General features: G+C 41.9%; 1 protein-coding gene across 1 annotated transcript in view; it reads right to left on the bottom strand.

Moving 5' to 3' along the window:
- Window positions 1-16206, bottom strand: part of KAT6A (lysine acetyltransferase 6A) — a 51046-nt gene extending 34840 nt beyond the window's left edge. The window contains exons 1-3 of the mRNA XM_082495667.1: window positions 16168-16206; window positions 14295-14344; window positions 13411-14181 (exon numbers count right to left, since the gene is read on the bottom strand). Of these exons, the coding sequence (XP_082351793.1) occupies window positions 13411-14013 (603 nt within the window). The 5' untranslated portion in view covers window positions 14014-14181; window positions 14295-14344; window positions 16168-16206. The remainder of the gene's footprint in view (window positions 1-13410; window positions 14182-14294; window positions 14345-16167) is intronic.
- Window positions 16207-18073: the final 1867 nt, after the last annotated feature.

Raw genomic sequence — 18073 nt, 5'->3', positions numbered from 1 at the left:
GCGTAGGACACCAGCCAGAACAAACCTGATTTGTAGGAAAAGATAACTTACAAATAAAGTTCACTCAAGTAATCAAGTAACTAAACTTTAATGATATTACCATGACTGCCACACAATATTGCATCAAGGAGTCTTCTACCACTGTTTCACTAGCTGTAGTGCAATATACCTTATTCTTAGATTAAAAAAAACAGCACAACTACAGCCCCTGCAGACCTGTACACAAGTTACGGGGAATTTATCGTATTAGCAGTTCACATCTGAATTGTTCAGATTCAATGATAGCTTCATGTGATTACATACGCTCTCCAGCTATGTGACTGAGGGAGTTACAGAATGCTTATATGACTATAATAGCTGCATATTCCTCATGAAACATTAGAAGACATGAACAATTATATTTGTTACAGTTCTCCCTATCTCTTAGTTTTCTATATGTTACTGACTAGCAAAGCTTCACAGTGAATTTCATTAACTGTCTTGCAATGTATTATTTTTCTTGAATATAAATACTTTTCTGCAAACGGGAGGAACAGAAAGTATATACCATTGCACTGAAAAAAATTTCCCCAAACACAGCTGGCCTCATTTAACAGTGGCTATCCTATATCATTTGTGAAAGCAACCTTGTGAAAGCAAAGCTGGAACATTCATGCAACTTTTCAGGGAAGTAAACTATTTCATGTATCTTCTGCAGGAAGTTCATGAGCAACTTAATCAAGGAGAATTTTACAGAACCTCTCTACCGTCAACAGTCTAAGATAGTCTCTCTTATCTCTTCTAGCCAGTATTTGCGCACACCCTGTTCATCCCCATAGTCCTTCAAATTTGGATGTCCACATGTAAACACTGTCTATCTTTGGAACAACCAGATCAAAGACTATCCTTTACAGCTTCAGTGCTTCCTGTATTTACCACTTCTGACAAACTGCAAACACTCAACCACACCTAAAAAACAAATCAGCTACAGTTTGGGGGAATAAAGAATAAGAATATATCAGAATTCAAAATGTTTTAGAATAATTTATTAAATTGAATAATTCTGAATGTGGAGATCAGGCTATTCCTCCAAAGCTTCTGTATGAGACTGCGTTATGCTAAGTATGGAGAGATTTCACTGCTGCTGTGTTTGTTCAGCAAAGAACATCCTGGCAAGTAAAAAACGCAAGCACACAATGAAAGATTCGTGAAAACAAGACTGGAAGCAGCCAGCTCAGTTTCATACTGCAAATTTTTTGGCAGACATTCAACTCCTTCTGCTGTTTTTCTCGCAAGCACATCTATCTGTGTGATGTCACCAGATTCAGCGAGGAAGGGAGCCAGAACAAATTGGACTGACAGTGTCTTACAGCCTGCCAGCCTCCTAGCACATGTTGTTACTATACAAAGGATGTCTGGAAACCAAACGTGCTCTACAGATTCACAGACTGTGCGCCCCCCTAAAGGCAACTATGGAGAAGTGCCTATTGAAAAAGGAGGGGGGGAGATATAATCTTAAAACCTCAGTTTTGGCCAATCCATCTGCTTTGTAGTCTTCTCAATTCAGAAAAAGTGAGGTGGGAAACTCCCCAAAACTCACAGCCAGCCCTGTAGCCCACACTGTCACAGAGGTCACCATCAATAACCTGAACGCGCAGACATTTTAACACTGTCAGAGGCTCACTAGATACCAGGACTATCTTTGCCCCACCATCATACATGCTTGCAGCAGTCATTGTGTTTGCAGTCGAGTAGGTGTAAAATTAAAGCTAGTGTAAAAGAAACACATACACTCACACCATTATTTTTTTTTTTTTTTTTGCTTTGCTTTTTAGGACCTCCTGAACATGAGTCCTCCAGAGAGAGAACCTACACAACTAGTATTTACAGAACCATCCCCACTACACAACATTTTTTAGCTAGGAAGTGATCATCCAGGAGCACTGATAGATGGCTTCTGAGAATTCATGCTAGGTAACATTTTATTCTGTGTCTGTTTTCAAACAAAGTGACAAAGCATTAGTCCTCACTTCAAACAGCCCATGCTGTTGCAAAGGTCTGCCTCAAACACTGAAGCTAGTGGAAAGAGTAGATGAACCAGAAAAGCCAGAGGGGAAGTACAACATACACCACGTGAAGAAAATGATTTAAAACATGAAGAAACATGTTTCAGTGAGCAGCGCATCACAAAGCTTGGATTCTGTGCCTTTTGGATCAGTGGCTGGGGAAGAAAATTGTTTCAGTTCTGTATTTCAATAAAATCAGAACTAATGAATTTTATATTACCAAAGTAATTTTACAAGTAATTTTTTGTTGTGTTTGTATATAGGGAAAACAGCATAATTTGGGAAACACTATTCAGTAAAATCAACTTGTGCCAGCAATGGGCTCAGCTTTTTCAAGCTGGTGAGCAACTCAGCTGCCTTCTTCTGAGTTACCAAATCACAACTCTTAACGATTTCTCCAGACAGTATTGTGAAGAAAAAAAAATATGAAGAGCAAAACCAGAAATTCCTTAAAATACTCTTTGTGCTCAAGGAAACGACGCTACATATATTTCAACAGACACATGAAAAACTACTACAATAACACATGTATGTATGTCCGCTTGTGTCAATGGATATTGTCTCCGATTCACTTATTTGAGTCTCACTTGCAAGAAAGAAGCATATTTATATGGCAGAATGATGGCTTAAAACACGAGGCTACACTAGAACAAATGTAAGGGGAAAAAAAGATAAAAAAGTATACAGAAGAAGTGAAAAGCATGAAATACATACCTCTTCCAAAGAGAAACATAAAAGGGTCATTTAAAAAGGAAAATCAAAGGACATTCAAAGTAAGTGCTGCTGTTTGAGGAAGGACTATTACAACAGTGAGAACACCTGAAATGCTGCTACAAGAGTAAAGTGAAGTGTGAAGGTTGATAGCTTAGTTATTAGTGCATTATATACAGGCTGAATTCTATGCCGTGGTTATGACATCTGGAAACCTACAAAAAAAAGCAATGTGGATTCTACTGGGGGCTGACATTCAAACTGAAGAAACCACCTTACTATTAGGCATGTACATGATAAGAACTTTACAGAATGTCAACTGGAAATATTTAGACAGTCAATCGTTAAATAACCTTCCCAGAGCTAACAAGTCCTCTAATCAGAGGATTAAAACAATTCAAGATCTGTACGTCACAATCAGAATCACATGCCAAGACTTCCTGCCTGCAAACTGGGCAGGGGGAAGGGAGGCTCAAATTTCTTTATTTGCAGTATAAAGAAACTCTCTTCATTTGACACTGATTCAGGAACCTGGCAGTTTGAGTCACTGAAGCTTTCTTTACCCAAAGCTATATCCTGTAAGCTCTCTCCTATACTTTGTCCCAACTTCCTAATTTTCAAGAAAACAAAGGACTTCGTCTTAAGAGCAACACATGATTATAACACTCAGTTTTAGATGGAAAAAATATTTCTAAGTAGTCATAGACTTCCACAGCTGCAAAAGCAGAACACACCCCTCCAATCAACAGCAAACTAAAATCTTAACTCCTCTCACTAGAAACAGTTTGCATTCCATGATACTTTGGTTTTCACAAAAAATAAGAAACTTCAGTATTGACTTTGATTTCTAGAAATAACGAATTACTTTGGAGAAGAGGTTTTTGTAAATACTTAAGTAATTTCTGTGCATATAGGTAATTATTCCATCTTTAGATACTGTACTCCACTTTACTTCAACATTAGCTGCTTCCCTAATAGAAGGGAAAATACTTAAGTTCGAAAACAAACATGAATGAACAAAAATATTTAACACAATGCAGGGGCCCACATAAACATGATAACAGAGAAGGCACAAACGGAACTGTGAATAAGAACTTAGTGCACATTAAAAATATCTGATAGAAGGCTGCTATATGTATTTTAACTCAGGATAGCCACACAAGTGCAACTATGGGACCAAATCCTACTCATTTTTTGAAGCTCTGCCACCCTGAACACGAGATTGGAGAAAAAAGAAAATAAACACTCTGCATATAATTCTTCACTATGGAAATCTGCTGCTCAATACAACACTCTTGACAGTAAGATATAAATCTCATGTTCTTGACCCACAGTCCTCACTCAGTGCTATTCTCCTTCCCCGCACCTCGAGCAGTCTGCACAAGCACAGATCACTCCCACATGAGCAGCCTTAAAGAGCACAGGCAGCAAAAACCCAAACAGCCGCAGAGAAAACCTTCTCCAAAGAGCTCTGCTGCTGAGAGACTGCCCATACAAAGGTACCGTGAATTTGCAAAGCCAGGTGAAGTCTGTGCGGAAGTAAGGCAGTCAGTTGCTGTATTTTTATGAATGTGTATTAAAAAAAAAAAAAATGGTAGCAGCATATAGCAAGTGCATCTACTTTTTCCTGAGATTGCTCCAAAGATTTGGCCTGCATCTTAATGATTAGCAGCTTCTGAGGCTTAGTCATTGTAACACTGAGCAGCAGAATTACTTTCTTTCCTTCCACACACACCTTCAAGGAATTCACTACGAGTCCAGACAAGCTCAGAGATGCAGCACTCCACTCCAAACACCTCCCTACTAAATATTCCACATTGAGTCTCAAAGCCTGAGGAGAAACCCAACGCCTGGGAGAGGCTGTACATTGTTGAAGAATTTTAAATTAAGTCAAACCTACACCCCCCCATGCCCCCAAAAGCTGTATCCATCACCAGTTTTCTGGACTTTTAAGATCAGATGGGACAGTTTAATAGAAATGCAGAGAAATCCATAGAAACAGTGATTTTCTTTATAAATCAGAATGCCTTTAGTTTTGACATAATTTTCATTTTACATATGGATAAGCAGAGACAGAATGGTGACTCAACTTGCTGATAAAGATTTAAAAGCAAAGAATCCAGAAAAGGAAGAGCTCCATCCTCATATTTTTAATAACGCTTGTGCAGGTATTTAGCTGTGGACAAAGATCCATACTTTGTTCTATTTAATTTTCAGAAATACAGTGAACTGACAGAGGTATTGATAATGAAAAGTTTTAGTAATCCATAGGTCTTCATAGAAACACGCTTGGGAGATTCAGTATTTTCAACCTAGAATTCATCACTCATGCATGGGTCCACAGACTGATTAACTGGTCTTCAAAAGTAACTTAAAACAATCAAATATGTTATCAATGGGATTCGGTTTGCGATGCGAGGCTCATGCTTTTTGGACACCCTTCTCCCTCCTTTCTTTTCAATCTCACTACAAGTCCAGATTTACCACAATAGCAGTAACAATGGAAGGACTGCCAGACCCTTGGACAACAAGCAATGAGCTACAATTTCTCACCCAACGTCTGAAGCAGTATTAGTAGCTGTTCCAAGGAGAGGTGTTCACATAGTCAGAAAACATTGCTGAGGACAGAAAAATTAAGTCAGATTTACACAACAAATAAAGAGAAAACCTAAATAGGTGGAAGGAAGACTAACATGACTTATCAAAACTCATTAGGATAAATTTAGTTTGAAAACCTTTAACAAGGCAATTAGGAATAAAATATATCCACCTACTCCACAGAGCACAAGAGGTTAAAGGACTCAGCAGTCTGTCACACATAGGATTTGTTTACCAGATCTTCTGTTGATTGCATATTTATACTTATTTTAAGAACACGGAACCTATCTTTCAACTCAAATGACATTACTTTATTTAATATTTATACCTTTTTAACTGTTTTTCCCACCACCACTATGACTTAAGATAAAATTGCTGAGCAACTAGAGGAAGGGCAGGGACAGAATTATCCGCCCTCATTCTCTCTGCTCTTTCTTCCCTTGCCACATAACACAGCTAGCACTGGAACCGGCTGTTGTTTACTTAGCAATGTTCTCCATCATCCACCCTCCTCCCTGTCTGACTATACTTTAAACCTCTGTAGTAAATAAGTTTCCTTTATTAACAAACTTTAGAGATTTGTCATTCCATATCTGTCAACAATCTGCAGGACAGAAAAGACTAACAACAGGGACCCAGCCAACATATTGGACTAGTCTCCTCCTTTTTAACCAGGTATCCTATACTCAGCTTCTGCTGACACCGGGTCAGAGAATGCCATTAAAAACACTTCCTCCACAGCACTCCCCCATTGACGCAGGTACTCATCACAACATCTGACGTCTTCCCACAGTCACAAACTTTGCCTTCAAGTTACCATCACTCCAAATACTGCCATAGATCCTCTTGGTACCATTCCGCACCATTTCACCCTAAATGCACCATCTCACAGCATCTATTCATAGCTGTCCATGGCAGTAACATCTCTGACATGCTTACATTTGCTCTATTACTAAGACCTACTTCACCAGTTCACTGAGTGAATCAAGTTCAAAGTAATTTTTTAGCATTTGAGTTTCCAGAGTTACACCGAGTGCAGATGGAGGCCATCTGTTATCAACCATGATTTTTTTTCAGACAGAACTACAGCCTTCTCTTCCACAGAACCAGCTGGAAGAGAGTGAATCCTAATCCTCCTCCAGCTGGGAGCCAAAGCTTGAGGAGCGCCCTTGGAGAACAAGGGTGAGCTCTCAAAATGTAATTACAATGCTCTGGTTGCAGATCATTTATGTACTCCACCCAAAACAAACCAATCCACAAATAACTTCCTTACCAGTAATGGGACAGTCCTTTGCTTTAAGACATGGAATTAACAGTTATTAACCTAAAACAGGCACAATATAGCAATAGCTATTGTATTCTTAAAGGCCTTCAAAACATCTACGATGCCTCCAAAGCATATGAACTTTCTAAAAAGATACAAGAAATTTGGTTCCATGTGATAAACACGAGCGCACACTGGGATCTAGAACTACTGTTTGCAAGAAGGAAGGCCTGAAGGGTGCTGCATGTACAACAACCCACAGTTAAAGTGACTGATAAGTACCAACAGATATAAATAGCAACACAAAACTAGGAAACAGACGTGATATAAGGAACACATGGGAGACATCAGCATGGGGAATTCCTCCTATTTTTCAGCCATAGAAGTTTCTCTCATTTTTTTTTCAGGAAGCACTTTCAGAATTTTGTTTTTATACTCTCAGCTGTACTGTGGACAATATTAAGATATTTACTTAAAGGTTGCTACAACCATATCCAGCTTTAACTGACATAAAAGACAGTTTCACGGAGAGTGCAAACGGAGATCAATTAATAAACATCTGTGTTTTCCTTTTAATTGTGGAAGAAACAGTTCTACTATTGTCCTAAGATCAAATTTCAAATGCTCTGGAAACATCCAACATGTACATCAATTGTTTCAATGACTCCTTCAGTTAGCTGATGTGTTAACATATTATTTTTTTTTAAAAATAACAATTTTACAAAAATTCTTACAGCCTTTTAACCTGTGTTCTGTAACAAGTGTCAACAAAACAAAAGCAGAGCCAGCTGTCTTTATCTAGTTGCCAGCCTTAAGACCTGCATCTTACTATAGCTTAGTTCCTCCCAACAATGAACCAGGAAACGGCACTAATTATTACTGTAGTGAAGGAGCCTTGTAGCAGTGCAGTAATTCTTGCATTGTAGTAATACTATATTAACTATTAAACAGTACTTGTATAATTGTAGTCATACTGCAAAAAAAATCATGCATAAACCACATAAACGGTAAATTTAATTCCTATTTGTTAAATGTGTTATTATTATTTTTGTTGACAGTGAACGGATAAACAGAACATGCAGGGTAGTGAGGCCATACACTTTAGCATTCTGGGGATAACAGCTTTAGCATTTATCAAATATTGCTGCATTAATAAGGTAACACAGTTTGCCTGAACTTACATACAAGTACTATATTCTGATCTCCCACATCTTCATTGGTTTTTGACTAAAGCTAGTATTCAAGCTGTTGGCTGGGTTCCTCCTTCTTGTTTGACCATCATACTACACAATTTTAAAATCATGCTAAATGATTCCAAAGGAAGATATACCCTGTAGTAAGTACTGCCATAATACACAATCACAGTTTTTTGTAATCTCAAAACCATGGATGCATTTGTTTTGTAATGCCTAAAAGATGATTAAAATTTTCAGCACACTGATAATATACAACGACCTTTATTTGTCACATAGATAGTATTGCCTTGTGCTCTCCATCTCATTAGTATTGTCCTATTTCACACTAAATGTCAATTTTCTGAAGTAGATGCTTTTCAGTTATGCTTTTGTACAGTGCCAACACAGTATGACTTGAACTACTAGGTGCCATAGCCCTACAAATAAAGGCTGCAGTACCAATGAGAACTGTCCAGGAAGACAAGCCAGGGCTTTCCAGACCAACATAGTTTTGGTGAGCTCTCCTGTTTCAACAAAACAAGGAGGGGGGGAGCGCAAAGTTACCTATTTCAAAATTTCTGATCAGAACAGACTCTTACAGTATTGCAATCTGCAATCCTTTCCCCCAGCATTCTAAAGATGCAGCATACAACTGCATAAAAAAAATCTCACAATTAAATATATAATATGCGTTTGATAGCCACACATAAGCATCAGATACTCGTTATTTTTCAGGCTTCAAATGCATAAATAGGCTATGTCAAACTAAGTGCCTGTAAGACAGAGAAATCAGTCTTTCTTGTCTGACAAATACAACCCGCCTTTTGTGACAAGAAGTAAGCAAAGAAATAAAGGTATTAGTGGTAAGGATAAAACAAAGGTACAGCGGGCTGCACGGCCAACTCAACAGCATGCAACCAAAGCCTCTGATGATGCGCCAGTTCACAACAGACAGGATTAAAGAGGCTACGCCCCGTGCTGCCCTCTCTGTCCCTTTATCAGGGATTCTCTCCCTCCAGCAGCAGCTGCATTTCACAACACAGAACATTAACTTAAACCAACAATTTTATTTAATAGTAATAAACAAGACTACAAACTACAGGAGTTGAGGAACACCACACCACATGCTTTATCTTTGCAATGGCTGTGGTAACCTCTGGCAGAGACGCAAGGTGTCAGTACAAATAAAATTAACTTTCTGAATCGTCTGTACAGCACCCACCCCCAATCACGAACAAAAAAAACCCACCCACTGCAAAACCTAAAACTAAAAACCCAATCAAGTGGTGGTGAAATATCCCAGAAAATATCATCAAGATACTCTCTAAGTTTTTTCTGCATACTTGTGTCAAGCCTTTCTATTCCCAAAGACAACTCAACAGCCACTAGATGTTAAAACACTAGCATTGTTTATTCTGTTTAGCTTTTATAAAGATGACAAAAAAGTTTGCCCCAGCTACCTAAAGCATACATTTAAAGATAAGTTATGGTTTCCAAAGCAGCACCAAAGAATTTTTGTTCCACCTCAGAAAAAACATTCTTTAAAATAATAATTAGTAGGAAGTTTCAAAAGAAAAAACTGTTCCTCTGAACCAATATCAGCATACAGCAATTCTTCCTCAAGAAAAAATACTTTAAAAAGTAAAAATCCTGTTTCAGTCTGCAAGTATACTCATTACACATGAAACAGAAGTGACAGTTATACTTTAAAGAAATCTTTCATGCATATTAAATCAGTGTGTTAGTGTAGAAATTGCACTTTAACAGTGGGATTACTTAGAGAGTAGCTTGCACAGTATTGCTCATTGCCTACAGATTTCACTGATGGATGGTGGACTCGGCGCCGAACGTTCTTTGCTCCACGCTTATCACCTCTTCGGCTGACCTAATGTGGGAGGCCCGACATATACACTTCCTCACTTCCAGCTACATTGAAGGGATAGTGCTTGCCTGATATTTACCCAAGAGGCAGCAACTCAACCATCCTCTCTTTCATTAGAATTTCAGTATGAATTCCCTTTACTTTTAGGTATTGCAACAATTTGCCACCACCCCCACCTTCTTTCTTTCCACAACAGGGGTAGGTATTGTGAATCTTACCAGTCTGTCACCTATCGTAGAAACAACACCAAAGTAAAGTCCAGCATTTAGTCCAAAACATGACAAGAAATGCAAAAATAACTCTTAACTGCAATCCCCATTTTAGCTTCTAAACTACAGGAAACTGGAAAGAAATAAAAGGCCACTGCCTAAAGCCTACACACGAGCGAAGGCACACATGGCGCTTAAAACTGAAATTAAAAGACAACTCTTCTTTTGTCAAGCACTGTCACTAACAGATAAGCAAATTTCAGCACTGAGCTCTGCCCATCAGCAGGTTTTTTTTCCTGTTTGCTTGTTTTCATCCAAGTAGTGTTTTTAGGCCAGGGATTTCAAAACCATAATGTCAGCAGCATGTCATTATTACCTGGTAAACCATGATAACTTGCCAGGTTTTTTGCCCTTGAACGCTAGAATATAGCATTCACAGAACACTGAGATAAAAAATGAGATCTGAAAAAAAGCAAACAATACTTACTAAACAAAGCTGCTGTAGTGCTGCTTCATGTTTGTTTTGTTTGAAAAAAAAAAAAAAAAAAAATTAAGCCTCAACTTTCACAGACCTCCTGCAAGGTACTCAGTTTTATAATATGCAGGAATATATACAGAATTGAATGTCCACTTCTAGGCATCTAAACAAAGTGACACTACTATCAAACAGACAGGTAAGCACTTGTAGCTGAGTGGAAGCTACATTTGAATAAATGAAAGGAAGAAATATTACATCTTTAAGATTCGTAACTTTGGACCACAGGATACATGGAGAGCTCTTAAATGGATGTTAAAGACCAAACAGCACAAGGACAAAAGACTAACAACAGCAAACAAGAGACAGGTCATTAGGATTTCTGAGGTTTGGGAGGCTGAGCTTTTGTTCATGTTGTTGCCAAGGCTCTTCTGTACTGAATAATTCCATCAAAGAAAAAAAGGAAAAAACTAACAAACAAATAAAACCCAAATCCTTCACCACTCTCAAGTACCCAGTAAGTTAAAAAAAAAAATACTACAGCATAGTAAGCCTTTTCCACCTGCATAACTGCTTGAGATTTAACACAAAACAGTAGAGAGAAAGATTATCACATAGTGTCTTCACTAAAAAAAAAAAAAATAAAAAAAAAAATAATAAAAAAAAAAACAACCAAAAAGCAAACTGTCTTAAAAATCTTGTAGAGTAGAAACTGATCTTTCACTTTCCACTGACTTGCCATTAATGCTGGCAGAATCATAGAATGCTTAGAGCTGCAAGGGACCTTAAATACCACCCAGTCCCCCCCCCCCGCCCTGGGCAGGGACACCTCCCACCAGCCCAGGTTGCTCCCAGCCCGGTCCAACCTGGCCTTGAACACCTCCAGGGATGGGGCAGCCACAGCTTCTCTAGGCAACTTGGGCCAGGGGCTCACTGTCCTCAGGAAAGAACTTCTTCGTAGTATCTAACCTAAATCTTTCAATTTAAGCCCCTTTAGATACCGGAATTCCACTAATCTACATGAATCTACATAAATGTTTTAATATCATACCTTCAAAACTACTTAAGAAACTAGTATGAAACTCAGCATGGGTTATGCAACAGAGACATGGTACATGAAGAGCAGAAATCTAGGATATTAGTTTAAAACATACCAAAAAAAAAAAAAAAAAACACCCCACAGAATTTCTGCTATAGCTACCACGCATTCTGATGCAACTAACAATCCTTTTAGTGTTCAAGCTGCTCAGACTTGAACAGGTGAAAAGGAAATAGGGAGCATATCTAACTGCCCAAAACACACATACATATATGTGTGCGTGTTTATATTTATGTACACACAAGAACTTGATACACATATTTTCCAGTGACAAAAAACAAACCCGAGGCCAAATTCAGTATTTATAGTAGCCCATATTATCATTTACCACTCTCATATATCTCATTTTAAGAAAATCCCACGGAACGCTTCATCTGAAAGAATATCAAGCTGGTCCTGAGTTTTGGCACATTACAAGACGACCGAATAGGCTGCAAAACATACTGTGTTAATAATAATATGCTAATTACAGCTAATATTTTCCACTGTTACTACCACTCAATCCAGCTGCCTCATGTGCCAGGCTTGTTTACATCCAGTTTTCATACCATTTTACAGCTATACTGATTTCATTACAGATAGAGTTGGAGAACTACATAGGAAACATTTGTAGACAGAACACTTGAAAAAAGGACAGAGGAAGCTACTGTAGTTTTCAGCATAGTAATACTTCCTACGTTCCACCAGCCCACAACACAACACTGACTAGTTAAGTACCGCATCCACAGTAGAGCCACAGTTAAATCAGAACTTCAGAGAAACTTTAGTGGTGATAAATCGGCACAGACTTTTTTTTTTTTTTTTTAGGAAGATGACTCCTACAGGAGTTTTAAATCTTCAAACCCTAACAGATCACAAAGCAGCCCTCTCACCAGAGTCAAGCTGACTTGAAAACACATGAACAGCACACACTCAAAGAACTCATCCCTGAAGAGCGTATTTACAACAACAAAAAATTTCCAACACTGCTGAAAAATATACCAGTCTATATGTACAGAAAAAAACAATTTCCACATTCTAGAAGTCCTGGAGACTAGTAGTGCAAAGATATGAATTACTGGCAAATTGGTCTTCAGTAAACAAAGACAGACTTCTGTTTTACTTTGCTTCCACAGTAGCACAAGGACAGGAAAGATACCAACTGGCTATGAATTTCACTCCAACAACTTCATCTTGTGGTTGGAGTGGAGGGTCAAAGACCTTAGGCATGCAGAAGGATGGAAGAAAGGAGGGGGAAAAAAAGCATAAAAATATGAGAAAAGAATAGAAAAATACTTCAGTTTGTACAATGAATTATATTTAAGAAGGGTGGGGGGTAGCACACAAAAGGGAACAGAAGTCCGTGACTGTTCATTCCAGCATTTCCATGCTCTCTACATCCTGATTTCACTCTTCTTTTCAACTGCTATATCCCATATACCTTTTCTTCTTATTCCATAACAAAGCTGTTCTGGGACAGAAAGCGATTTCTTCGCTGTGAATAAAGCAAGCTTCTACGACAGCATTAGGTGGCAATTGCTAATCAGCGTTTCACTGTTATCTGTATTCAAACAAGAAGCCGAACTGGCAGTCAAATAAACATGTGAAAATAAGAGACGATCTCAAGTTTGCTTTGCAAATCCACCTCACCTTCAAGTGAGGAGGCTTACTTGCTATGTTTTGCTAACATAACTAAAGCCTCTTAACATACATTCAATTCCAATGCACAGAAGTGTTGAGGTAAATTCCCCACAATATTTCATTTGCAGTTTTCAGGTCCAAAGTACAAATTACGATTTATTACATTTCCTCTGATCATGCTTCAGAATTTGGACACAGTAGGATCCTAAATGCATATTAGTCATTTCCAACTTACAAGATGCCAATTAAACAAATCATTGGCCTCAAAATGCAACTCTGTATTGACACACTTCATCAATCACAAGAAAAAGCTCATACAAACTGGATCTTACCTTATCCTTTTCATGGGGAAGGAGACACACTGGCGGGAGACAGGAAAGAGACTCAAAACTCTCCTTCCCATCAGCATTTGTGGTTGCTTTAGTGTTGAGTTGGTACAGAGGTCCATCTTTAAGGAGCCTACCATGGCCAACAGCACGTTTGACAGCTAATCGTAATTGCTGGTGAAAAATGGAGGCAGCGCTACCTCCAAATAATGCAGACACATCTTTCTGACCTTTCAGAAAGCGCTCGATGTTCTTCAAGGATGAGCCACTAGACTCAGCCAAGCCCTCAATTGCCCGTTTGATAAGTTTATTCCAGTCCACATTTGGTTTACCATCCAACTTGCCATGGTTCCGAGGCTTTGGAAGTGCTATTCTCCCAGGATTATCAGGATCCTTGTAGGAGTTGAGACCCTTGTTGGAGACTTTTAAAATAGTTCCATCTTTAACACTCAACTCTAACTGTTCCAGAACAGTTTTGCGGTCCAAACCGTGCGAAGATGACACTGCATTGCATATCCTCTCCTCTGAAGGACGCTGTTTTTGCTTCTTTACCTTTTTGATTGCCTCCAAAATCCACTCTGTATACAGCGGGTTGGCGAGTTTTACCATGGTGAAGAATTCTGTATATCCATAGAGTCGTTATCCTTTATCCCGATGCTGAACAAGTTTCACACGATGAGAAAACAGATTCTCGAATGACGGGAAGCAGCTAACCATAGCATACACGTTTTCTGTTCTGAATTACTCCTCCTTTCTCAAACATTATTTGTTTTCACACTGAAAAGAGGAAAGCAAAACAATTTGAAATTTCTTCATTCTTTGCAATAAATACCATAACAGCTTTAGAGAAAGTTATTCCACAAAGGTATAAAGACTTCAGCGTATCTCACCTTAACTTCTGGTCTGCGCACTCACAATCAGAAGAACTGTAACATTAAGCCTGGAAGAAAACAAGAGACACATTTCCAAAGAACAGTTAAAAAAAAAAGAAAAAAAAAAAAGAAAAAAAATAGCAGCCAACATTAATTCATTAAACACATAGCAGAGTTTTAATCCACTATTACAATTCTGAAACACTGAATTAATACTTAAGGTTTTATCTTCACTACTAATAAAGCATGCTTTAACACTGAAATAACTCCATATAACCTAGAGAAAAGAGTGTGCATTCTTTATTTCAATCCATAAGTCAGTACAAATTCTATACCAAGTTTTATATCGTTGCTGAGCACAACCTAAATACTGGGGGGGAACCCACAACAAAGATGCTAAAAAAGCAGCAACTCTCTTCATTTTTGCTCATGGAAGATACTGCCTGAAACTTCAATAGAAAGCAGTAGGAATAGCCAAGAATCTTGAGCAAACGGCAAGAAACTTTCAGAGCGCTTCCAGGAGCGTAATCATAGGTCTGTTTCCCTCCTGCCAAGAAAAGCCATGACAGTTGTTCCATCAAGAAAAAAAGTCAGAAACACAGCTGGAGATTGTAATTAAATGTTCCACTTTCAGAGACCATAGAAAAGAAGAATACAATATTATAAACTTCAGTATAGATGAGGCACACTGAAAACACTTGAGGACAAAGTAACAGGTGACCGTACACAATGAAGAAGGAATGCTTATGACACTGCTAATTAAATATGCAGATAGAAAGGTATGAGGCTCTACTTCACAGCCTTTAATTGTCTTTCACAAAGACTTTTTCTAAGCGTGATAACAGTATGTTGTGCTGAAGTTCTACTGCAGAAGTATGCTAACCGTCAAGGGTTTATAAACTGTTTATTACAAAGAATAACGATTTTCTGCAAGGGAAGTTTTAGTCACGAGCTAAACGTCAACACGGTTCTCCCATTCTGCTTTCTAGTAAGTACCGAAGACTTTATCAACACACAGAACGCATTTGCATACAGACATCAGACAGCGGTACAGCTCCGCACAGCCCGTACCGGAGAGCCAGAACCACCGTGCAGACCGAAACGGGTGCAGCGCTCGCCCGGAGCAGATCAGCCCGCCAACAACAGCCGCCAAGGCAGACGCGGGCCCCAAGACCCACCCGCCCGGCGGGGCGTAGCCGCGCTCCCGGGGATCCCGGCCGGCGGCGGACGCGGCTCCGTCCCCAGCGGAGCTCCCTGCGCACGGCGTTACGTAACCGCCCGGCCCGGCCGGGGCGGCGGTGGGACGGTCCCGCCGCCGGGTCGCTCCCTGCGTGACGAGCGGCCCCGGCCCCTGCACCTGCTACCGCTCGTCCCCATCCCTGCCCCGGGCCGACCCCGCACACGGCGCCCCGAGGGCGCACCGCCTCAGCCGAGGGACCCGCACCGGCGGGATCGGGAAAAACGGGGCGCAGGCCGCAGCCCCGACAGCCGGCCGGCCTCTACACCGCTCTTCACCTGCCCGGAGACGGGCAGCGCAGCCCGGCTCCTCGCACCGGCTCGGCCGGGCCCGCGCCCGCCTCTCACCGCCGCGCTCTCCCGCGCCAGAAACGGAGGGGAGCTCAGCCCGCGACCCCCCGGCCCGCACCGCCTGCCTCATCCGCGCCCCGCCGCAGCCGCCGCCTCCCCGGGGTGTAGGCCCGGCGGGCCCCAGGGGAGCGGGCGGCCGGGTCCGGGCCTGGCGCAAAGCGGCGGCGGGGCCGGAACAGGCCGCGAGCCTGGAGCGCCCAGCGGGCCTTCCCCTTCCCCAGGCCACCAAGCTCGCCAGCCGCCTGTCCCCGAGTCCCCCGGCACCGGGCACCCGAGCCGGGGTGATCCCGCCAGCGCTACTTACCGAGGCCTGCGAGAGACGGGAACCGAGAGGCAAAGGCCGGACGGCGGCGAAGCCCGAAACTGACACGGCGGCCATCTTGGGTCCGGAGCTCTGCGGCGGGGGGAGGGGGCGAGGGAGGGGAACAGCCCGCGGCGGGCGGGGGCGCGCGCGGGGAACAGCGCGGCGCGGCGGGGCGGGAGCGGCGGCCGCCGCCGGGAAGAGCCGCGGAGATGGGGGCCTGCGGCGGCGGGAGGCGGGGCGATTCCCAGGGCAGCCGGAGAGGGGCGGCCGCCTCCCCGGGGCCGAGTGCTGGGGGCGACCTCCGGCCCCATGCGGGCAGGGCGTGCGGGGCCGGGGCGGGCAGGCGGGCGGCGGCGCTCGGTGAGGGCTGATTGGAAACGGCGCTCGGCGGGAGCTGAGAGAGCGTCCCGCTGGGCTGCGAGGAGCCCTCCGCGCTCCGGGACTGCGAGGCTGTGGCCCGGGGCACGGCTACCGGCGGCTCCGACCGCCGCCAAGCAGGCGGGAGGGCTCGGGCCCACGATCGCGCTCTGGCGGTAGTCGGTTATAACCGGTAAGGTTGGAAATGCGCCTCTTGGGCTTAACGAACTCGCGCCTGGAACAGTGACTCGGGGTTTTCTGACTGAAAGGTACGGAAGTGATGCAGAATTCCGAAATAACGGTGCCGCTGAGCGCGGGGAGGCGGCGCACCCGGCTTGCGCCCCTCAGCTGCGCGCTGGAGGCTGCTCTGCCCTCGGGCGTCTTTGTGAGGTAATTCCTATAACTTTCTGACAACTTTGATGCATTTTAGTTTGCGGAGTAAAAATTTACTGCCAAAACATGAGCCGTTCCCCAGGGAAACAGCTTGGGAGCTGTCGGGGTACGTCGGTCTTGGCCCTGCGGAGCTGTGGCTCCATCGTGGAAGTCTGAAGGGGCTCTGCAGAAGTGCGGCCTTGGCCCGCTCGTGTGGTTCTCCGCCGCTCTGCACAGCGACAGCGCTGGGATAGTGTGCACTGGAAGTTGGCAGAAATGAGCAAAGAGCGTTCTCTCCCAGGATATATTTGATTTAAAGAATCATATTTTGGTATTTGTCCTAATGACTGTGTGCTGCATGCAGTTCTCTAATCTCTTCTAACCTCTGGCTCAGTTTGCCCGCTGTGTGCACGTTATGGAGCAGGCATTTTTCACCATCGCCTTAAAGGACTGGTATTGTGTAAAGTTTCATGTGAACTTCCCTTTTTAGAAAAGAAAAAATAAAATCTTAAGAAATGTTGTGGAGACAGTTGATAAAGCAAACTTGGGATGTTTTCTGAATGGCTTTGTTTAGTGTCTGGAGGTGAGAAATTTATGTTTTCAGCAAGAGGAACTCTTGATGTTTTAACAGAATAGGTTTTTCAGTGCAAAAGTTAAATGTTTGCAGCGAGTTATTTATTACTTGAAGCCAATGGAGTTTGAGGTGCTATTGTACGATGTACTGTACAAACAGTTCTGTTTCTGCCATGTAGACTATCAAGGTCTGGCCTTGTCTTGTCAGAGTTGGATTCTCCCTATGAATTAATCTCTTCTCCCGTCTGTTCCTGAGTCTTCAAAATTCGGGTGGCTCTATGCTGTGTGACTTCCGGTGCCTTAAATTACAAGGCCTGTGGTGCTGTATTCAGAAAAGCTAATGGAGATATAAACTTAATTTCTAGATAAGAAAGTAAAGCAAGGCTAAGAGGATTCTGTACATAACAGTAAAACCCAACTTCATTTCTTCAACACAGTATCAGTCTGTAAACTCTATTCTGTTTCAAAATTGGCAGTAGGTTATTAGCACCCTTGAAAAATGGTAAGGAATTGTTTTATCATAAAGACAGGCAACACCGTTTTGTAGCACTGCTCTTGGACTGTGCTTAGGTTTTGCCGGGCGTTCTCGTACTGTAACCGAAGT

This window comes from Vanellus vanellus (assembly GCF_965231255.1).
Source record: "Vanellus vanellus genome assembly, chromosome: 26".
Lineage (NCBI taxonomy): Eukaryota > Metazoa > Chordata > Aves > Charadriiformes > Charadriidae > Vanellus > Vanellus vanellus.
Note: the sequence above shows the minus strand (reverse complement) of the source record. Positions and strands in the feature narration are given on the sequence as shown.